At 50.1% G+C, this 22,879-nt stretch overlaps 5 protein-coding genes across 5 annotated transcripts; 3 read left to right on the top strand and 2 right to left on the bottom strand.

Annotated features, from left to right (window-relative positions):
- Nucleotides 1-1,492: 1,492 nt before the first annotated feature.
- Nucleotides 1,493-3,757, top strand: PtA15_6A778 (uncharacterized protein; the record flags this gene model as incomplete). The annotated part of the gene is made up of 6 exons (XM_053170519.1): nt 1,493-1,543; nt 1,619-1,682; nt 1,769-1,846; nt 1,936-2,042; nt 2,121-3,421; nt 3,499-3,757. The coding sequence occupies 6 exons, from the start codon at nt 1,493-1,495 to the stop codon at nt 3,755-3,757; spliced, it is 1,860 nt and encodes a 619-aa protein (XP_053021703.1).
- Nucleotides 3,758-11,498: 7,741 nt separating this feature from the next.
- PtA15_6A777 (uncharacterized protein) lies at nt 11,499-13,688 on the top strand (the record flags this gene model as incomplete). Its single annotated transcript, XM_053170518.1, has 8 exons — nt 11,499-11,503; nt 11,595-11,882; nt 12,012-12,423; nt 12,504-12,801; nt 12,897-13,052; nt 13,128-13,201; nt 13,306-13,330; nt 13,654-13,688. The coding sequence occupies 8 exons, from the start codon at nt 11,499-11,501 to the stop codon at nt 13,686-13,688; spliced, it is 1,293 nt and encodes a 430-aa protein (XP_053021702.1).
- Nucleotides 13,689-14,442: 754 nt separating this feature from the next.
- PtA15_6A776 (uncharacterized protein) lies at nt 14,443-17,085 on the top strand (the record flags this gene model as incomplete). The annotated part of the gene is made up of 5 exons (XM_053170517.1): nt 14,443-14,557; nt 14,623-14,692; nt 14,896-15,118; nt 15,197-16,886; nt 16,967-17,085. 5 exons carry the CDS (start codon nt 14,443-14,445, stop codon nt 17,083-17,085), a joined length of 2,217 nt encoding a protein of 738 aa, XP_053021701.1.
- A 169-nt stretch (nt 17,086-17,254) lies between these two features.
- On the bottom strand, nt 17,255-18,079 carry PtA15_6A775 (uncharacterized protein; the record flags this gene model as incomplete). Its single annotated transcript, XM_053170516.1, has 1 exon — nt 17,255-18,079. One exon carries the CDS (start codon nt 18,077-18,079, stop codon nt 17,255-17,257), a length of 825 nt encoding a protein of 274 aa, XP_053021700.1.
- A 1,934-nt stretch (nt 18,080-20,013) lies between these two features.
- Nucleotides 20,014-21,704, bottom strand: PtA15_6A774 (uncharacterized protein; the record flags this gene model as incomplete). The annotated part of the gene is made up of 6 exons (XM_053170515.1): nt 20,014-20,201; nt 20,338-20,491; nt 20,583-21,234; nt 21,324-21,457; nt 21,519-21,535; nt 21,647-21,704. The coding sequence occupies 6 exons, from the start codon at nt 21,702-21,704 to the stop codon at nt 20,014-20,016; spliced, it is 1,203 nt and encodes a 400-aa protein (XP_053021699.1).
- Nucleotides 21,705-22,879: the final 1,175 nt, after the last annotated feature.

The raw sequence follows: 22,879 nt of genomic DNA, 5'->3' as shown, positions 1-22,879 counted from the left end.
CGGGCGCTAAACGTGAATGCTCTTACCACGGAAGCGATTTGGGCTCCCTCGGACCGACAACCCGACGACAGAAGCCAACCTGTCGGGCTGCCGTGCAAATGCCGGCCCCCACGGTCAGTCCGCCGCAGGTCTGCCGTTCTGTTGCCGGGCGGCCACTCGGTGGCTTGACCCACCTCGGGCTGACTGTCAGTCGCCCGATCGCACCTCGTCCCCACCCGGCCGGCTGCCGCCAGACCTTTGACGGTCACACGCCGGGCAGCTGCTGACTTGCTGATTGTCGGCAGCTCAACGACCCCCCAGGCTCGAACTTATTCAAGCCGGGTTGCCACAGAAAACAACGGACAGGTTGCGGTCGGCGCACTTTCGTGGTGTAACCATATTGATCCTCAATCAATTGTGATTTTAATTTTGTGCAAGAATTCCAAGCCCTCAAAGAGGAAGCTGGTTCATTGTGTTGGAGGCCACTCTTTCTCCAACATGAGAATCTTGAATAAGCAACATCGCAAAATCCAACGCATTCAAAATGGCAAGCCTTGTGCCGGGCAACAATTTTGTAGGGCAAGTTGAACATCCAACATCACCCGAGAAAGGGCCTGTACGTCCACAGCCAAATTTAGTCCAATACTAGATGAATTTGTTTCGATGAGGCCAGGTTTTATTAAGTCAAGGCTTGAAAGAAGAAGGTGCTTTATTCACCTCGCCGTGACAATTTCAACAGGCACTGGGGCCGGTTGGTCATCGGTTTTCGATGTGGCAACCTGTGTCAACCTATCGCGCAGTTGGACTGATTTATCCTATAAAATCATACATTCACAACCCCACTTGGCACTCTAGGTTGCTATATGTAGAGCAGGATTTAGAAATCAATCTTCGCTGGTGCCCCATGTCATCTATGTAGTTATCATTGGGTTTTTCGAGTAAATCTTTGAGCATCATTTAAAGTTTTGAGCACCAAATTATATAGCTTTGGAAATAATCTTTTCCGGCTCAAAATTTGGATCTGTTGCCGTCTTCAGACAAGCAAAAAGTGCACCAGTAATCACACACCTTAAACCCATTTTTCCAATGGTGTGGCTCATGTGGTCGGCCAGTAGGGCTCATGCTTTGAAGGTATCTTATTTTGTGCCTATGGCAAGTGTCATGGAGATGAGCAACGGTCACCAAATGAGGGTTACTTGTTTCAATCTCATGTTTATTTTCTCTGCTGCAATGGTTTAAAGCTCTGACGAGAGGGACAGACTTGCTTGGATCTGATGAGAATCGCCGTGTGATGGAGATGGGTGAAAGCTCGACGGTTGGGAGCCGTTGGGAGCTGTTGGGCTGTTCCCCGGCTGTCACCGACGAGGGCAATTCAACCAAGCCACGCTGGATTTTCGCCCAGCAGTCCTCGTCATCAATCAACCACAACCCAAAAAACAAACCACCACCATCTACATCAACATCAACATCAACAACACCCTGACCATCAATAGCAAGCAGAAAGACCTTCAGGATGGCTCAACAGTACATCGGATCAAGGATCTCGCTGATCTCAAAGTCAGACGTAGGTCCACATACACATTAATCCGCCCTGATGACTGACTGAACGAACTACTGCTGACTCCACGAATAACTCTAGATCAGATATCGAGGGATCTTGCACTCCATCGACCCCGCCGCGTCCACCGTCAGCTTGGAACAAGGTACCTGACCCAAAACAGAAAAACTTGTTCGATCGATCGCCTCTACCTAGAAGCTTACAACCATCCATTTTGGCTTCGCTTTCTAGTTAGGTCGATGGGAACCGAGGGCCGGAAATCTAACCCTTCCGAAGAGATTGCACCGACCGATCAGCTATACGAATTCAGTGTGTCATCCTCTCCATAACTGCCACGTCAACCCATCTGTCTTTATCCGCGTTTTCTTGCTCTGAACCCCAACGCCTTCCTCCAACAGTTGTTTTTCGGGCTGCCGACGTCAAAGATCTGTCTATCGAAGCCCCGGCCGAACCGAAACCAGAGCCCCCCAAACCGTCGGTCCCGGATGACCCAGCCATCATGAGCGTAAGCAAACCACATCATTCATATTTTCCCTCGCAGTTGTTTTACTTATAACTCCTTATGTCCCTTCGATCGACTCAGACGACTGCTCCCCCGCGTGCTCCTCCGAATCCGTATATGCAACCAAGCATGATGGGCCCACCCCAGGGAATGTACAACAACGCCATGCCGCCGATGATGTACCCGCCCGGCCATGTGCCACCCCAATGGCCACCCTACGTCATGCCCCCACCCGGACAGATGCATCCAATGATGGGATTCCCCCCGCAACCAATGCCCCCACCAAATGGACCACTAGCTCAGCAACCCAATCACCAACCAAACCAAGCACATGTACCCCAATCCACGAAACCTAGCCCGGCGGCCACAACGGGCAAAGCGGTACCTCCTCATAAGGTTGACTCTGCCGGATCGCCTGACCATCAGAAGGCTTCATCCCTGGCGAGTACTCTATCGCCCACCAAGCAATCCAGCTCTCTGGCCTCCAACCCGGCTCCTCCCAGTTCCTCAGGCCCAGGCGGGCCAGCCCTTCCGTCCTCTCAGACATCTCGGGGGCCGATGACCGTTAATGGTGCAGCGGGTTCCGGCAAGAGTGTCTTTGGCACGACCACTGCGATGGACATGATGGCCAGCATTGCGGCAATGAGCCCCCAGCAAGGCTCACCGGCTAACCAACAGACTAGCTCAGCCTCGCAAAAGTTCCCGGCCAACCTCTCAAAGAGCCACCCGAACCAGAACGGCCCTCAGGGAATCAACCACGCACAGCTCGGCGTACCCCAGTCGTCGACCTCCCAATCGCAACAGCACCATCAAATGAGACATCCCTTGCCCCAGGTCCCAAACAATAACAATAACAACAATAAACCCAAGACCGGCCCCAAGGTTCACGGGGCAGGCCAAGCCAACAACTCGCACAGGCCCAACCATCACCATCAGTCCCCCTCATCACCGATTGTACCCGCCCAGGACTTCGACTTTGCCTCGGCTAACGCCAAATTCAACAAGGCCGCGCCGCCGAGCAACCCAACCAAAGTGGAAGACGGGAACCAACAGAAGGAAGCCGCCGAGGGTAGCTCAGCCACGGATAAGGCCGCCGATGGGATGAAAACGACTGGTGGCGAGTCGAAAGAGGAGGACGATTTTGTGATCCCAGAGGCACCCCCGGGAACCTACTACGACAAGAAGAAGAGCTTCTTCGACGATATCAGCTCCGAGGTCAAGGAGCGATCGGCCCTCTCTTCGCAGGACGGCCCGTCCAAAACCACATCTGGGGTGCCTAACGGAACAGGCGCCGGACGAGGCGCGCGTGGCGGGGCTGGAGGGAGAGGTGGGAGGGGCGGGAGAGGAGGATGGGATCGAAACGCGGAGCGCCAGAAGAACCTGTGAGTTGGACTAAATATTTTGTTGCCCGACCAGACCTTACGGCAAGAATGCTGAAACCGGGCACACATGTGTATAGGGACACATTTGGCGAGGTAGCGCTGAACCCGAACCTGGGCGCACTGGGCTCAGGATACAACGGCTACGGTCGCGGAGGCGCCCATCGGATGGGCCAGATCGGAGGCGCCATGAACGGAGGAGGGTACAGAGGTATGCCCGGCCGAGGCCGTGGCGCACAGGGACGTGGAAACCATCACCATCACAATCCCGCTGCAGCTCGCGGTGGCTTCCCTGTCAATGTTAGAGGAAATCATCTCGCTGGTCCTGTCAACCAATAATCATTCTCGTCATAGATTATTTATCAGTCGAGGCACTCAATGGGGGGTTTTGGTGCTCTTTCTTTCCTCTTTGGCCCTTTTTTTCTCACTTCCTCCCTACCTTAAAAAACCTCACCTGATCCTACCCTATAACCTAGCAAGTTTCCCCTTTCTCCCAAGTCCATTGTGCATTCGCAGTACTATCTTCTCGTACTCGTGTCAAAGAGATGATTTAAAAACCAGATTTAGACTATGTTTTTGAATCGTCTTCTTTTAGGCTGTCTAGGAAAATCTGTATGATTTTCTCATTCCGCCCGAGTTTTGGGAAAATTTGAGTTAAAACTCGATCATGTAGAGGCAGCACGCGGCACAAGCATTTATTTCAGGGTAAGAACTTTAATTGGAGCCTTAGCTCTTGGTGCGAACACCCAATTCTCCATGACAATTCAACACAATAGCACTCTTCACGCAAGCTAAACATCAGCAAGATTGAAATCAAGTTTATCCCATTGTGCCAGCCAATTTGGCTGGGAAAGTATGCTGATGTATATCTCTCACCATCACCACGGACGTTTGCTCAGCACCTGTTTTGCTTTTTTTTGCTTTTCAAAATTCACATGTGCACATGCAAGTGAACTTTTTCACACTTTTCTAATAGTCAACCTGATGTACGCGCGTACATTGATGTGGAAATATCACAGGATGGGCCTTTCACGGCCACATGAAAAGTAAAATCTTTGTGTTGAGACACCAATTGTCCCCCTGATGCACGCGAGTACATGAGGGGGACAATATCACAGGCTGGGCCTTTCACATATCCATGAAAAGGAAACACTGGTCATGGAGCCAAGAAAGGCCTATATTCTGGATGAGTTCTGGATGAATTATAGATTATTTCTGGATGATTTCTTGGCAAGTTATGGTTTATTTCAGGATGATTTCCAACTGATTTCCACAGCTGACTTCCAGTCTTTTTCATACCTATCCAATTTTTATTTACCAAAGGCCTCCAGCACAGTTATGGAGAAAAGTTACAGTAGGGCACTCCCTGGGGAGTGGGAAAATATCTCCCCTGGTGGTAAGCACACCTAAATTGTTCATACAAATTGTTTTGTTTCATAACTAAACTGAATACAAATTGAAATTCTTAGAGCAAACATTCAGATCATTCAAACAAAAATTGAGGAGATCCAAAAGCTGTGGCAAGATTAGATGTACATTTTTAATTGAAATCAAATTCATTGGAATAATGTTTACTGATACATGCTCCTGTCCAGCTTTCCAAGAATTTGTTTGTTCAACAATGTGATAGCCTTCCATCAGGCCACGATGTTATCAATACAGGAAGAAATTCTAAAACAATCGATCTGGCCTCTCAAATTGATCTCAACAACACTTCACAAGATATTGGCCTGCAAGACAACAATGATTTGAACAACTCTCCATCAAAATAAACGGGATCAAAGAGGAAGCTCAAGCAACTTTATAAATCAACTTCAACAGCTTTCACCAAACCTTCTGAAAAGGATGATTCCAATCCACTGTTGCCTTCGTGGCGCACAGCAAAAGGATGGCCAAAGAAGGGGGGGAGCGGCGGCTGCGCCTCAAGGCCGCATCGCGCATCAAGCGCGTCTGCCGCTCCCTACTGGCAGGTTTCTGCCCTGACACAGTTGAAACTGAGGTGGAACGGGGCTCAACCTGTGGTGGGAGCCCCTTGTCTGCCGGCCTGCGGGCCGACTGTGTGTGGGACAAAAAAAGGGAGGAGGAGTGTCCTTGGCGTCACTGAGAGCAGATACTCTCTGCCAAAGCCATGTACCTCCTCCGAGCAGGACAGAAACTTCGTGCTTGGGGAGTGGGGTTCAAGGCGCCAAGCCCGCTCCTTGTGAAAGCACAATGGGTGGGTGGGTGGAGCAAAAAAGGAAATCAGGACTAAGGTCCTGAGTGACAAGTAGCAAACGAAGAGTGGGAGCTAGGATTAATCCCTAGGCTCCACTCTGTTCGCATGCGTGGTCTTCTTAAGGGAAGGCCACTGCCATGTCGCAGCTCTTGGGTGGTCTTGGGGTCCTACCCCCGGCCGGAAGCAAACTAGTCTCACGCTGTCGTCGTGTCAGACTAGTCCGATCCTTGTAAGGTACTGGTTCAAAGTTGGTTTGATGTTGGTCTGATCTTTGTTCAAAGAATGGTTGATTTCAGGCGCAATGTAACCGGATCCTAACTGGAATTGTATGAGATGTATTGTGGAAGGTACATGTAGAACATACACCATACCTATGCTGAAACTAAGCCCAACTGTGATCAGGTGGACTTGATCCACAATATTGACCAAATATATGAATGTTTCAACCTGATTTTTTACCTCTGTGTATACCCATACCCTGTAGATTGCTCTGATGCATGTTTTTGTATTTTTTTGGGTCAGCCTAAGTACACTCCAAAAAAATCCCAAAAGCACTCCACAAGTGAGTGTACGGAGTGTGCGCTCCAATGATTGTTGGAGTACAGAGTAGAATACTCCAAGTTGGCTGGAGTGCAGAACCAGAGACTCAAGAGTCTTTGGAGTGCACAACAAAGAACTGCAGTGGCCAGAAAATGTATTGAGTGCCGGTGAGTCCCACTCCATAAAATTAGAGTGCATATCCCCAGCACTCCATTCATGATATTTCTCCTCCCTGAAAGGGGATTGCAGAGCTGGAGTGCATATGGGGTTCAAGTTGAACCCCAGTCAAGCAGGGTATACTATGTACACACCCTGTCTGACCCACCCAGATGCCCGCTGACACCTCTTGATCACCGGTACACCACGGGGGCAAAAGAAAAAAATCTTGATTGGAGTCGAATCTCCTCTCAATGACTGGTCCATGCCGGTCATCAAGGGGACTCACACCTCTTGATGACCGGTGTGTACAGGTCATCGAGAGGAGTGATTCCCCCCAATGACCAGCACAGACCGGGATTGAGGAGGTTCACACCTCCTCTTGATGACTGGCCCGTGCTGGTCATCGAGGGGAGTCACACCTCAATGACAGGTGTGTACAGGTCATTGAGAGGTGTGATTCCCCCCAATGACCGGTACAGACTGGCATTGAGGAGATTCACACCTCCTCTCGATGAATGGTCTGTGCCAGTCATTGAGGGGACTCAAACCTCTCGATGACCGGATTGTGCCGGTCATTGAGGGGACTCACACCTCTCAATGACCGGTACAGACCGGTCATCAACAGGAGGTGTTACTCCTCTCTCCCCTTGATGTCCGTCCAGGTCATCAAGAGGAGTAACACCTCCCCTCGATGACTAGTCTGTGCCGGTCATCAAGGGCACGTTCCACCTCTTGATGACCGGTCTATACGGGTCATCAAGAGGAGTAGCACCTCCCCTCAACGATCATCAGTCTGTGCCGTTCATCAAGGGCACTTACACCTCTTGATGACCGGTCGATACAGGTCATCAAGGGGAATAATTCATATCAATGACCAGTCCGTACCAGCCATTGAGGGGAGTAACATCTCCTCTCGATTACCGGTCTGTGCAAGTCATTGAGGGGAGTCTCATGTCCTCTCAATGACCGGTACAGACAGGTCATTGAGGGGGGTGCACTACACCTCGGTCATTGAGTACAAGGGTCTGTAATCCGCTCAATGGCCATCAAGCCACATTAAAACCCAGTACGCCGCTTGATGGCCGGTCATGGAGTGGCGTGCACAGGACCCAATGGCCGGTCATCACTAGTGGAGTACACATTCCAGTTGATGGCCGGCCATTGGGTGGGATACATACTCCGCTTGATTGCTGTCCATCGAGCGGAGCGTGGTATACTCCACCCAGTGGTTGGCCATCAAATGGTGGGTTGAAGATATATTCAATCGAGGAGCTTATGTAAGCCGCTCTGAGGCGCAAAGTGTAATGCCCCCTGTTGATCCCCCTTGTCACACAAACGTACGGCCGTATGTTGGTGTGACACACACCAATTCAAGTCAGCAGCTTCAAAACCAAAACAAACTAAAAGTTCAATTCAACAAGGAATTAAATCACTATATTTTTACAATAGAAAGGAGTCTGAAGAGGAAAACAATAGTAACACAACTTGGGAAGACAGAAATTCCTAAATTCCAGGCTAATCAACAGTAGTTCAGACTCAAACTTTGGAGCAATGTCAATTGTAAGTCAGATATGTTATTTTTTTCTTTATTTAAAAATATTTCTTGAATCAGGGAGAAGAAAATGGGGCAGTAAACCAGAAAAATGTGAAAAACTGTGATCCTTCTGGAAAGACAGTTTTTTATAAACTTGGCATCTAATTCACTACACAACAACTCACAGATTCAAAATTCACGCCTTGAGTATCTTGAAAATTGTTAATCCTCATTCTGAATTGAATCAATCCATATTTTTTTTCTGAAAGATCCATGTGCAGTGGAAGTTGGAATTCAGGGTGATTCAACATGCCTCAATTCACTTGTGCATGGCTTGCCCTTAAACCCCCACCAAAAAAAAGAAAATTTGGAAAATTTGCTTCAGGGAGCCAGTTACGGCACACAAAAAGAATTTGCAACTATATTCCAAGGTGGCTACACCACCCACTTCCAAGCATGTAAATGTTATATGTTGCCATTTCAAGAATCAACCAGCAAATGGTAGAGCCACTCCACCTCATACCCAAAGCCCATTTCTGCCAATAAATTAGAAGAGAGATCTCACATCCCTGATCATTTTGAATGGACTGAATTGGGGATTGCCAATACACGCATTCATCATTCTCAAATGGAACTTAAATATGAAATTTTCAAACGGTCTGCTTCAATTTAAACACAGGCTCAGCCACTACCAGCCAGATAAAAAAAGATACTCTCTTTAAACATCAGCACCATTCAAAGACCCCATTCCGCCCAACAAACTTGAAGTAAAAATTGGAATTTGAAATCAACTTGCATGTCAAATCCCTCTTCTACCCAACATATAAATCAATCACAACCAGATTTTTGAGTCTTGTACAAATTCTTTCCTTAAATCAAAGTGAACATAATGACTTGAGGCGTAAATATGATTCTTCTTCTTATAGTTTTCCAGAGACACATCTTGCTATATGTTGATTCAACCATTGAAAATCTCAGAAATGGTGAACCAGATCACTTCTGGGATGTTGCTTTTGACTATGAATCACAGGCTGTTTGCTTCCATGCATTTTTGTGTCACATTTTCAGTAACCATATTTTCATCCTTGATAAGTGTTGCCTAATTGTATCTAAGCCTTGTGATTTTTTGCTACAATTTGTTCATGTAACAGCTAACCTTGAAGAATCAGACAACCAACTTGCAACCAAAAAAAAATCATGGGGATACCCTGTTAACCAAGCTGATCTTTTATTCTTCTTGATTTCCTTTGAGGAATAAAGAATGTCTGCTAGTTGAAACCTGATGGTAAGATTTCCGCTTGTATCTTTTACAATTGTTCTTGCTACCACACTCCTGAGAAACCTTGTAATGTTTGCTCTTGTTTTGGGTAGGCTCCTTCACATGTTGAATTTCTCAAGGTTTGGATTTCAGCCAAAGAAAACACCAGCTGAGGCTCTTGGAATTCTTGCAGAGCTGATTGCTTGCGGGCCATTGACACAACATGTCAAGCAGAACCAATACAGCATCTGCAGGTGGGAAAACTGGCATGGAAAATGATGCACATTCAATTAATAGCAAATATTTCAAAACACTACTCCCCACATCATTCCTGAAACAATCAAAGGGAGCCAATCTAGAATATGATGATTCAATATAAAATTAGCCCAGAGAGCCACAGAAATTTGAGTAAGAATAACATGTTGAGATTGAAATTGATACCCAAGATTGTCCACTCATCATGTCAAGCAGACCCAACCTGGGAAATGCATGCGTACTGGAAAACTGGCCCAGAGAGTAATGAAGATTCAATCTAAAAGAACTGTTAGAGAGGAATTCAATTTTAGAGAAAACACACCAAAAATTCACCGTTAAATGTTTCATACATCAAAACTTTTTAAAATTTACTACTGAATCTTTGTGTTCAGATTGAAATTCATTTTAAACAATGGATGAATCTAGAATTTTGCCAAAGATTTTCTCTTTTCCAAGCTCACATATCAAGTTTATCTACAGCTTTATTCATTATGAAATGACTCTCTGTAAGCTTCAAGGATTTATCTTGAGCATCTTCTAAACCTCAGAAGGGTGAATTTTACCCTTTCACAAGAAGTTTAGGAATATCTCCTGGACATTTGGGAATTCAAGTTGACAAGATCTTGTCATGGAAAATTTTTTTTTATCCTCACAAGAGCCTTAGAATTCAGTCTCAAGCCAGATTGAACCCATCTCAAACTTGCCTTGAGCTAAATTCAGCATTGATTCAACATTAATTCAGCATGGAATGACCACCAGTTAATTGAGTGGAAATCAAGTGTAACTTGCTGATAGAGTTCCGGAAGTAAGTTTAAAAGGTTGAAAAAATTATTGAATGATTTGAATTGCATGCAAGTGCTGAGCAAGCTCCCCTGGTATAACCCCATGATTGATCAAAATATATTATATAGTAGTAATATGAGAAACTATTGTTTCTGCCAAGCAGTCGACAATTCCTTGCAGTGTGGTTGTACATATGTTTTCAAAGAGTTAAAGTAATTTATATGGTCAAGTTGCAGTTGGTATCAATATGATATCAGACCCTTTCCAACAAACATTCAGCATAACTTCAGCAAAAATTCAGCACAAAATTACACATCACTTGGAGCCAAGTCCTTAAAGAGATCTTAAAGGGTTCCTAAAGAGAGGGGTGAAGGCACTTGCATGCAAGTGCTGAGCAAACATCCGTGGTGCATGGTCATATATTTCTTACGTGAACAGTGCTAATGCTGCATCGCTATTTATAAAGAAACCCTTGATATGTGCCCTTAGACCATTGTGACTACTAGAACTAGTTGACACAAAACCCAGTCTTTCCATATGGCATTCCATCCTGAGGAGTTCTTGTCTTGTGTTCTCTAATATAAAGCTTATAGCAGAACGATGTCCATCTTCCTAAATCACAGATATCCTCCGTTGAGATGCCTGCATTCCGCAATGAAGCCCCTCTGACCCTGAAAGAATGACCCATGATTCCCTTGACACCTCCCTGTTTGAGGACTGCTTGGATACATTTTACGGCCACTCTACACCTGCCCTAAACCCCCCTTGATCTTGCCCTGCTTTTCCCTTGATCATGAGAAAAGTGCCATAACAAAAAAATGGACAAGTGTTTTGATTTTTGATTGAGGGAGAGAAAGCAGAAGGATGTGTAACACAAGAACAAAATCTGGCTTTCTGGCGTGTTTACTTTTCTCTTTGCCCGGAAAGGGGCAGTACATGTGGCCTGAGTCCATTGTACGCCAACTTTTGACGTTAAACAGGTTAAAATGATTGTCAACTCCCTGAGAACAAGGAAACAACAGCTCCATTGGTGAAGTTGGTCCTGCAGTACATAATGCTGCGAAGGGGTCCGTGCTGTTGTTTGGGTGGTCCGATGACGTAATTGTCCCGATTCCCCAACGCACCGGCGATATTTGCCGAGTGTCCAGCCCGGCAGACTCGGTCAACAACGGAGCTTGCAACACCATACAAACACCACAAGAAAAAATAATAGGTGAGCTATCCCTCTCTACCATCCAACATCAAACTAAGAAAGTAAGGAGGACTGATCAAGAGGGAATTTGTATCTATATATACGCAACAGCTATCTTGAAAGCATTCCAACCAAAAAAAAAAAATGTCGTCAGTTGAACTTGTTTTTTCATGACCCCGCCAGAACTTCAGACACTCCGAAAGGTTTAGGCTAACGATCTTTTACCTTTCGAGCAAGCAGACTGTCATCCAAGAAAACCATCACCGATCTCCCAGCAGGAGAGATCAAAGGGAAGCGAGTGCTGATTCGGGTGGACTTCAACGTCCCACAGGACAAGACCTCCGGCCAGATCACCAATAATGCCCGGATTGTCGCCGCCCTCCCTACGATCAAATACGTCATCGAACACGGCTGCCAAGCTGTCATCCTTTGCAGCCACCTCGGCCGCCCCAACGGCGCCCCCAACTCGAAATACACCCTCCGCCCCGTGGCCGAGGAGCTCCAAAAAGTGCTGGGAAAGGATGTCACGTGAGTTACTCCCATCCTCTTAAGCTAGTGCTTTGCTTTTCTGCCAGACATTCTTCATTTCCTACATCTATATCATCTGTCCAAATTCTGACTGACTGAAAAAAAAAAAAAACGCCACCTTTTCTCTAGTTTCATTGATGAATGTGTTGGACCCAAGGTAGAAGAGAAGGTCGGGGCAGGGAAAAATGGACAAGTGTTCCTGCTCGAGAACCTTCGATTCCATTTGGAGGAGGAAGGCTCGAAGAAGGATGATGTGACTGGAGAGAAGACCAAGGCTAGTCCGGAGGCCGTCGATGGCTTCCGATCATCCTTAACCAAGCTTGCCGACCTTTACATCAACGATGCTTTCGGGACCGCCCATCGGGCCCACTCCTCAGTGGTCGGATTCAAGGGCGAGCCTAGACTGGCTGGCTTCTTGATGAAGAAAGAGTTGGAATTCTTCAGCAAGGTATTAGAGAAACCAGAGCCGCCTTTCTTGGCTATCCTAGGTGGCGCTAAGATTTCCGATAAGATCCAATTGATCGAGAATTTACTTGATAAGGTACGCTTATTCGCGCTTTGTGTCTTGGAACAGGATAAAGATTGTTCCCAATTTCTCAGAATCATTGGACATGTGTGTAGGTAAACAAGTTGATCGTTTGCGGAGGGATGGCCTTCACATTCAAGAAGATCATCAACTCGGTCGAGATAGGGAACTCGCTCTTTGACGAAGATGGGAGCAAGAAGGTGCACGACTTGGTAGCCAAGGCGAAAAAGAACAAGGTCGAATTGATCTTCCCCATCGACTATATCTGCGGTGATAAGTTCGACAAGGATGCTGCACGAAAGACGGTGACTGATGCCGAAGGTGTTCCCAAGGGATGGATGGGCCTTGATGCTGGTCCGGCCAGTCGAGAAGAATTCAAGAAAGCTATTCTCAGTTCGTTTTATTTTTTTTGTTAAGTCTGTCTCCAAAAGATATGTCGGGTGACTCTGATCATGAGTCGTTTGGCTGTGAATCCAACTTTCTTCTAGGCTCCAAGACCATTCTCTGGAATGGCCCCGCCGGTGTTTTCGAGTTCGACAACTTTGCCGAAGGCTCGAAGGCCATGCTAGACTCTTGCATTGAAGCTTGTGAAAAGGGTGCTACGGTGATCGTAGGAGGTGGAGATACCGCTACTGTCTGCAAAAGTGAGGGATCTTCAAAACAAACCTTCAGGAATCTATCATTGACTGCCGATTTGTTATAAAATGTGGTTGTCACAGAGTATGGTGCTGAAGACAAGCTGTCTCATGTCAGTACCGGAGGAGGCGCCAGTCTTGAGCTTCTAGAGGGAAAGGTTCGTGCATCTTACCTCGTATTTTATTTGAAAAATGTGCCGTTTATTCAACCACTAACGCATTTCCTTCTCGTATGCTTTTGTGTCGTCCTGCCGTATGTTAGAACCTACCTGGTGTGGCCAACTTGAGTGAGAAGAAATAGATCATTTGTCCCCCCCTACCTTTCTTCTATCTTCTTTGAATATAAACTGCTTTCGAAAGATGTTCTCTATTACCCGATAGATGTATATCACCGTAGCCCACTAGAAGTAAAAATGCCATGGTCCACGTGTATGCGATTCAATATTAACGATGCTCTTCTTAAGTCCAAACAAAAGAAGAAGAAAAATTATTAGATCTCTGCCTACACAACTCTTGCCTCTCTTCTTCCGGGCGATGCTTCTGTCTAGAGTCCTCTTTGATGTTGTTTTCTTTTTGGTTTGTTTGCTTTGGTTGGCCCATGTATCTACAGGCTCAGCCCACCACCCGCGATCCAGTGTCTTGTGATCAACTCAGGCTCCATCCGTCATCGGCTACGGATCCCGCTTCACATATGCTATACGCACACCGAAAAAACAAGGATATCTGGAAGGTGTTGTGTATCCATTTGGAACAGTTTTCATTTTCGAAGCTTTTGTTGCTTTTGGTAGCCTTCTATGCCCGGTTAAATCACTGGTGGTCTTGTGGCCGTGAGTGTCCTCCCCTGTCCTGAAAAACAACCCAACTTGGCACGTCTCCCATTTTTGCAGCAATTGCACTCCCCCTGAATTTCGAAATCCGCAAAATCACCACTACTCCATGAAAAACAATATGGCCTCTTTTTGAGTTGGGATGTCAAACAACCAACACAGGCAGTCTTCAATTGCACTCTGGTTGAATGTTGGTATGACCATGCCATCATGGACAAATTTTTGGTGTGATTTTTTAGCTGGCAAGCTTGTTGGTCGGCAATTTGCATGTCAAACAACCCAGTTGAATTTTTTGCAATGTACATAAATATGTAACATGAGGGGGTCGACACACAAACTGAACTGCACCCCAGTGATTATTAGGGTGCTTGCCCCTGAGACGATGGCTGGTTCGCCCGGACAGGAATCATATGTACAGCTGTCGCGCTCCAGTCGACCCTCCTCCTGACCACCACCATGCTCCTCCCCAGCCAGCACCAGCCCCAGCCCCAGCCCCAGCCCCAGCACCAGCACCCCCCACAGCCCAGCCATGCCCGCCCCCGCCCCCGCCCTGCCCAGGATCCTCGTCCTCGATGCCGACGACTCCTACACCCGCAACATCCTCCAGCTCATCCTCCACGCACTCACACCCACAACCGCCCAGCTCGACAGCCGCGTCCTCATCCTCCGCCCCAGCAGCTGCGACTGGTAAGCCTCCCGCCAGCCACACCAGCCGCCGACCAGCCCCCCGCTGACCCATCTCTCCTCCCCAGGGCCACCCTCGAAAGCCACATCATCCCCCACTTTGCCGCCATCATCCTCGGCCCAGGCCCCGGCCGCCCCGCCCTCACTAGCACTAGCACCACCACCACCGCCACCACCACACAGCACCCCGCCGCCCTCTTCGCCCGCCTCTTCTCCCCCGAGCGCAGCAACACCCTGCCCATCCCCACCTTCGGCCTCTGTCTCGGCCACCAGGCCCTCGGCTTCGCATACGGCGCCGCCGTCTGCCCCGCCCCCGCCGTCCTCCACGGCCAGCTCTCCAGCCTCGAACTCGAACTCGACCCCCACGGAGCCCCCCGCGGGATCCTCAACCGTCTCCGCCAGCACACCCCCGTCGTCCGCTACAACAGCCTCACCCTCGACCCCGCCTCGATCTCCGACCAGCTCCTCATCACCGCCTGGGCCCAGGATGGCCCCTCGGCAAGAACCGTCATGGGCCTCGCTCACAAAACACTGCCCTTCCACAGCGTCCAGTTCCATCCAGAGGTCAGAAAACCAAAAAAAAAAAAAACCCACCCTCTTCTCTCTTTCCTGAACGCTGAAATCATCTTCTCTTTTTTTTAGTCGGTATGCTCGACCGATGGCGCACAGATCCTTCGCTCATTCTTCCAAGTCGTCTCCGACTCCGCCCACGTCAACTCGGAGAGCGGGCTCGGCAGGGCCAAGGCCTACAGCGCCCTGCCAGACGAGATCCTCCAGCTCAGCGAGCTCCTCCGCCAGCACCCCGAGCGACCCATCCCAACCAGCACCGCCCCCCGCTTCCAAGTCCGCTCGCTCGTCTTCAAGAACAGCCATCTCACTCCAGAGGAGGTCTTCAAGAACTCTATCAAGCCGCGCAGCCCCCTGGGCCACGTCTGGCTAGACTCGGCCGACAGCCCCGCCGAAACCCACTCGACTGGCGGCGGCCGGCAGGAATCCTACTCGCACATGGGCTCCGTCGACGTCCTGCTCTCCTACTTCGCCGCCCGCAAGACCCTGGCCATCCGGCTCCCCTCCGACCAGCACCACGGCTCCGAGCAGCCGCTCGAGCACGCCACCACCTTCTGGGACTGGCTCCAGGCCGTCCAGGACGAGCTGCAAGCCGCCACCGAAACCGTGCCCCCCGCCTCCGAGCCCGCCGAGCCCCACGGCCCCGCAGCCCCCGTCGGGTTCATGGGCTACATCGGCTACGAGCTCCTCTCCGAATCGCTGGCCCACTACAACCTCCCCTGTCGGGCCTCGCCCGCCGTGCCCGACGCCGAGCTCGGCTTCTGTAACACCGCCCTGAGCTTCCACCATCCCTCCGCCACCTGGACCGCCTCCGCACTCCTCCTCCTCCAGCCTCCTCCTACTGCTACTGCTACGCCCACCGGACCATCTCCCGATCCCGATCCCCATCGACACTTCCCACGCTCCGTCGGGCTGTCCTTGGACGAATACGAGCAGTGGACTCGCTCCGTCACCGAGATCTTCCAGCCCCCTCGCCCGAGTGCAAACCTCCCCGAGCCGCAAACCCCTCAGCCGAAGACGAAGGCCAGCGGAGCCCTGGAGTCGATCGTCAGTGAGGCCGAGTACCTGAAAGCGATCGACCTGGCCCAGACGCAGATCGTCTCGGGGGAGTCGTACGAGTTGTGTCTGACGACCCAGTTCCGGGGCGAGCTAGATGACGGGGGGGATGGGGGCCACTTCGAGCGCTACGAGGGGCTGCGCCGGGCGAACCCTGCGCCGTATGGGGCCTACGTGCGGTTCGGGAGCTACGACACGACGATCCTCAGCTCGTCGCCGGAGCGGTTCATGCGTGTGGATGCGAGCGGGGGGGTGGAGATGAAGCCGATCAAGGGGACGGCCCGGCGGGTGCTAGCGGACCCGGCGGCGGACCTGGCGGCGGCCAAGCGGCTGCAGCGCGACCCAAAGGAGCGCGCCGAGAACCTGATGATCACCGACCTGATCCGCCACGACCTGCTGGGCTTCTGTGTGCCGGGCACGGTCGAGGTCTCTCGCCTGTTCGGCCTCGAGACCGTCGCCACCGTCCACTCGCTCGTCTCCACCGTCCAGGGATCCCTCCGGCCCGGCCTCAACCCTTTCCACGCCCTCGCCGTCGCCTTCCCCCCCGGCTCCATGACCGGCGCACCCAAACTCTCGAGCATCGAGATCCTCGACCGCCTCGAAGCCGCCAGGCCCCGCGGCCCGTACTCGGGCATCCTCGGCCTCGTCGCCGTCGACGGCCGCGCCGACATGAGCGTCGTCATCCGCTCCGCCGTCATCCGCAACAACCGTACGTCTTCTCTCTCTCTCTCTCTTTGTCTGCCGCAGACGGACACTAACACTCATTTGCGCCCCATATGTTGGCCCCAGAGGTCTCCGTCGGCGCTGGCGGCGCCATCACCAGTCTTTCGAACAAAGACAGCGAGTGGACCGAGGTCAGGCTCAAAGTCGACGCCGTCCAACGCGCCCTCAACCTCGGCGCCCCTTAACCCCCCTTAACCCCCTGTCTCTTTTTCTTTCTCCTTTTTTGCGTGGGCGGAGCCGCATATAATCCTATACCCTTCTCGGCCGCCACCCGCCCGGCTCGGCGCGCCTCCTCGCGGCCTGGCTCTTTCTTGTCTTCGTGGCCTCGCTCCACTCTTGTAGATTCCAGACCCGTCAAGGGGGGGCCCAATGGCCCGCAACGCCGGTGGGGCCCCCACTAATAACACTCGCACACATTAATGCAAGGCCTCGCGCCCCCGGCGGATTCCCGCGGGCGGTCGAAATGCGCGCTGGTGCGCCGCTTGTCCGTGCCCTTTTTCTGTGTTTCTGGGCGGAGGACTGGGCCGAGGCCACGCCCGGCCGCCCCCCACAGACCTCTGTGGCCGCTCGTGCCGGAATGCTCCCCGGGCGGGCCGGCCGTCTCGGAGGGCCCACAGACGCGGAGGGCACAGGGCCCGCAGGCCTGAAGGTCGCAGACACTGTCTCTTGCGCCACAAGGGCGCTGGGGGCACGAGCAGACGGGCCGGATTCGGTGCAGGAAACGCGCCGGGACCGGAGCTGTGGCTGCCGGAATGCCGCTCCAGAGGCTTGGCTAGGCTTGGCTGTTAAGCTTGCGTTAGAGTGCATGCAAGCTTTCCGAGATGCTGGAGCGGGACAGCTGGCCCCCGGCGCGGGCGGCTGCGATCGGCGGCCATCCGCCCCACCCGGGCCTCGCTGAAATCCTTGTTGTAAACGCCTTCTGGGGGGGGGGCAAGGCGGCTGGAAAGCGGCACACGGCAATGGGGTCTGCACACGTGGCGGAGGTTGCGGCGCCGTTGGTGGTGTCAGTGCTCGGTGAGCGCATTGGTGGTTGGGTTGTGGACTGCGGCCGGCTGGGGCGGATCGGAGGTCTGGCCTGGGTGGCTGCGGCTGGGTGGCCAGGCCAAATGGTGCAGAGGAGCAAAGCACGTGGGAGGGGCGTTGGGCAGAGATGATGATGAAGCTAGTCTGGGAGCGCATCCTGGAGTACAAGAGTTGGCTGGGCAAGACGGCAGACACGGGTGGAGGGGAGGGACCGGACTTGTTTCTCTTTTTGATCATCTTGCCTATCTGTATTACTTACTGTTGTGCCTTCACTGATGGTGGTACTTCAGTATTATGGAGAGTGGTTTGTAATCATTTGCTATCATTCTTATTCTTTGTGGACCTTAATAATTGTGGCACAGAGAGCTTTTTCTTTTTCACACAGACCCTTATGCTAAAGATCAGGCTCATTTAGGGTGTTCAAAGTTGACTTGCATAAAATCATAACACCATAAAATCATAAAATTCTAAGCTGAAAAAAATATGTTGCACCCAAGCACTCAAACTAGAGCAACATTTCTAGAATGGTACATATGAAATCATCACTTGAAAGTTTTATAATTTTATGATTTTATGCATTGAAAATTTTATGATTTCAACTTTGAACACCCTTATTGCAGAGCTCTCAAGATTAGTGCAACATTGGAGGACTTCCCGTCGAGTCTGGGAGCCTCCCAGATCTCAATTTACACACCCATACTCTTAATTTTTGGTAGAAGGGAAAATGTTTTCCTAACCCTACAGCTCATGACTTTCATGTGCACTGATTGTTGATTTAGTAGATGTCTTAATTTAGGAGTTATAGGGGCATCTAGAGCTCTCTAAATGCCGACGGGAAGTCCTCCATTGCTGTGGGAGTACAAGTCATCTGTGATCGCTCAGCCTGGCAATCATTCTTGAAGAGAGGCAAAGCTTGTTTGGCTGCAGGGTGATTACTGTCATTTCATCCTGAAAGGGAAACAATCTGTGCATCCGCTCGGCCAACAAGTCTCTAACATTCACCAAACCAAGCATGTACCTCCAAAACCTCAGTGCAGCCTTTTTTGTTTAAGGCTCCACCAAAAAGTTTTATCCAATTGTGAACCCCCCTATTGGCACTAAATTCCCTTGAAGTTTTTCCAAAAGCGGACACCAAATGTTGGGGACATGTTTGTCCAACCTGGTTCAGACAAGGCCTTGAGCTGTGCTAGCATTCCACAGAGGCAAGCACAAGTGAGTTTTCCAAAATTATCCAATCAAAGATTAATCATTGGAAAAAAACAGCACCAATCTATAAGAGAAGCAATAATAAACCTGGCACCAGGCATAGACATTAACTCAAATTCAAAAGGCTTGAGATTCTGGTCCGGGAAACAGTTAGAAATACCACCTCTTCCCCCGTTTATGACAGATCACATTGACCTCTTAAACTGGTCCTTGTTGGATTAGTGACACAAGTCAGGGCTGGCGAGCTGGAATGAGAGAGGTAAAGGTGATTGACTGGAGGGCTCCCCATCCGCCAAAATTAAATGTATTGATTTAGAAGGAGGCTGCCAACCTTGTTGACTAGTGCAAACTTGCTCTCAGTAAATTTTCACCAGCCAGCAAGGTTTAAGCCTTCTTTCTGAATCAACACGTTTATTAGATGGTAAGTTGTCCAGTTGATTCCTTTAAAGGGCCGTTCAACTTTAAAGTAACAACCTTTCAGAAATTTCAGTTAAGATAATTATCCAGACCCATATATAAGTGGTTGGAAAAGCTTACTTCATCACACAGGCAGATGTTAGCCATCAGCAGAGCCACCAAGGGAGAACTGGACAAGGTGTTTCTATGTTAATAACAATTGTAAAGGAATATGTATGTGGGGCCCAAAGATGCTTGACTTATTTCACTTTTTCTGGGAATCAGGATAAAGTAGACAGGCTACAAGGCCCTGCTTAATGTGGCCGGCGTGTGGGTAAGAAGTCGATGGAAGCAAACAGGTCTTTTTTTCTGTACCCTTCAAGTAGTACAAAACTTGGCTGAATAGTAAAGCAGGATAGGTAAGAGGTAATAATTATCATGGGTACATAGGAAAGGACGATAAAAGTGACTTTTATTGTAAGCGCAATTCACTTTGTTTTATTGGGGCCCAACCAGTTGTCTGGGTCGTCGAGGATTTGCCTTGCCTCGGGTCGCTCGGCAGGATCGACTATCAAGATCGATTCCAAGCACCCGATGATCTCGCTTTCGAACAGGTTCATCAACATCATCTCTCGGAGACACCAATCCTCCATTTTCTGCTTCTTTTTTATGATCTCTAACAGATCCAGAAGCGCCATTTTCAGAGCAACGAGAGTCGTCAAACATCAGTCAGTGTCGTATTCTTTCTCTTTTGCTAGAGCTTTGCCAAGGAAAAAAACTTTGCGATGACCGATGACTTAAGGTCAGCTTACGCATATCAAAGATGTGCATAGGAATGTAATTCCCGGCCGTGATCATGTGGAGCGGAAACTCGCCCAGCAAGTCGACGATCTGATTAAGATGATAATCCCGGTTATAGTCAGCCGTAGTGTGGAAGAGGTGGCTTCCGGCCAAGAGCTCAAAAATCTAAGCAACAGCAGAAATATCAGGCTTCAGCTCAGTGTTCCTCTGGCATATGATTTGGCGGAAGAGGACATATACAAAAGCGAACACTGACCAGGCAACCGAGACTCCAAATGTCCACTCGATGATCCCAAGGAGCCTCGATGATGACCTCGGGACTGCGATACGCAGCGGTTTGGATCCAGAAGTTTGCATTCCCGGTGGCCAAAGAAGTGGCGTTTCCGAAGTCGCAAAGCTTGACGGAGATGGAGCTATAGTCAGGCTGCTCGTTGTTTTCAGGGCGAGTGGTCTGGATGTGGGGGGCACGCAAGGGACACGAGGTCTTGGTGCCGTACTCGCTTTTTTGAGGGTCGTCCAGCTCGGCGCGGATGAGCTTCTCCACGTCGGGGATGCTGACGACGACGTTTGCGGATTTGAGGTCAGTATGAACGATCCCGCATTCGCGATGGAGGTAGTCCAGGCCGCGCAAGAGTTCCCGTCCGATCTGCCGGACGAGTGGCGCGGGCATCCCGTACCGGCCGAAACGCTGACTGAGCGCTGCGAGGTTTTCGCCCAGGGGCTCAAAGAGCATACAGGTATGCGTGCCATTTGGACCCTCGTGGGTGAAGTGGTCGAGCAGCCTGACCACATTGGCATGCCCTGGATGAGACGGATTAGCAGAGGCGGCGTGTTGCTGGTGTTTGATTTCCTTCTCGGCGCATATTTTTGGCGATTTGGCCACTTTAACGGCCACATGTCGATCGACCCTGTGGGGGGGGGGGGGGGGGGGGGAAGCACAACTGGTATGTCTAAGGGTCATATCAGGCTTGGATGGATAAGTCTTGGTCGACTCAACTGTTGGTCATAAGCCAACCAGACCGTGCTGAAGCCTCCCCATCCCAACTTACGGACGACTCGATATCGACCATCATGGAATCGCTCGCCGATCTCGACGGGATGATAGTCTATGGGGACGTAGTCATCCGGACCCTGCGCTCCAGGACCCAAGTTATTCCACACAGGGACACAGTGCTAGAGCTATGGATCAAACAGACAATATCAAATCCTCTAAGTACAAGTACCCATCAGCATCAGCTTCGGAAGGCGCGTCAACTCTCCAGTCAGGCGCGGCTTCCATCTTAAAACGGTGGAAGGAAGACAAGCTCGGGAGCGACTCACGCGTATCTGAGTCCAGCGAGTAGGTAGCAGAGTATCCTGCCGCAGTACGGCCGCCCATGGCCGTTATCAGCCATTTGGAAAGCTCAGTGCTACAGCTAGCGGACACCTGGGCTAGTATGTGCCAAGTTTTGTTACAAAACAAATGCGAGACCCTCATCGTCTCCTCACAAAAAGAATACTCGTAACACGCGAGACAGAAGATGGCACAGTCGACAAACTGTAAGCCGGGCGGGGCTGTAGGAACCTCCTGTCTGTTGCTAGTCCTTATTGAGATGGCCTCGCACAGGGAGTCCTTGTATGCGGAGGCGGAGTCTAAGATTGCCCTGCTTACGCAAACCGCACAGGGGTCGTCTATGGGCTCGTGCGCGTAATCAGATATGAGATGCAGAGTCGAGCCGTCGGCGCAGCAGCTTTGTAGCTTAGCTATACAGTCCATGCTAGGGTACTGGGGCGGCGCGCCGCGCCGGACACAAGAGATCCAGAGCACTATGTCAGAGCGGAGTAGCACGCTGGCCAAGCATATGACGATGATGGATCGGCCCTTTCAATACGCACCCCCGAATAAAACTTCTTTAATTGTAATGAATTAAATAGAAATTGGCAATCTTTGCAACGCAAATGAAGTAGGAGAAAAAAGTGGCTTAACAACTAGAGATTGACAATTGTTGGATAATCGTAAGACAGCAACGGCAGGCAACGGCCATGAAGATGAGATGAGCCAGGATGAGCCCTGCCCACACAAATGCAAGGAAAAATACAAAGTTCAATCCACCGTGATAAGCACCTTTGCAATATAAGCAACTCGTGTTCACGCTCCCGTTACCCTCCGCCATGCTCCTCATTCTTTCGCACCTTCCTCATACTAGGGCCGCTCATCAGTTCATGTCACCATAGCTCCTCAACGTATCTGTACCCTTGTCTTCATGCCACTACAGGTGTTCTCGACCATTCCAATTATCGCAAATGATTTCTTCTTGAATACTTCAATCGACTCCACAGAAGAACCCTTGACAAACTGCTTTTGGTGCTTGGCATTGTTCAAGAGTGTTATCGTCCGCTTCAAAAACTTGCATCCCTTGTCTTGCCAACGGGCTAGAAGTCCATCCATCTCCACGCGCCCCAAGACTGCCACATCTGCGACTGGCATTGCCGGAGATAATTTGGTGGTACGGATTCCTCGACACCTCAACTCAACCATATTTAGTACCTCCTCGCACGCAGCTCTGAAAAGAT

Source organism: Puccinia triticina, chromosome 6A (assembly GCF_026914185.1).
Source record: "Puccinia triticina chromosome 6A, complete sequence".
In the NCBI taxonomy this organism is placed as follows: domain Eukaryota; kingdom Fungi; phylum Basidiomycota; class Pucciniomycetes; order Pucciniales; family Pucciniaceae; genus Puccinia; species Puccinia triticina.
Note: the sequence above shows the minus strand (reverse complement) of the source record. Positions and strands in the feature narration are given on the sequence as shown.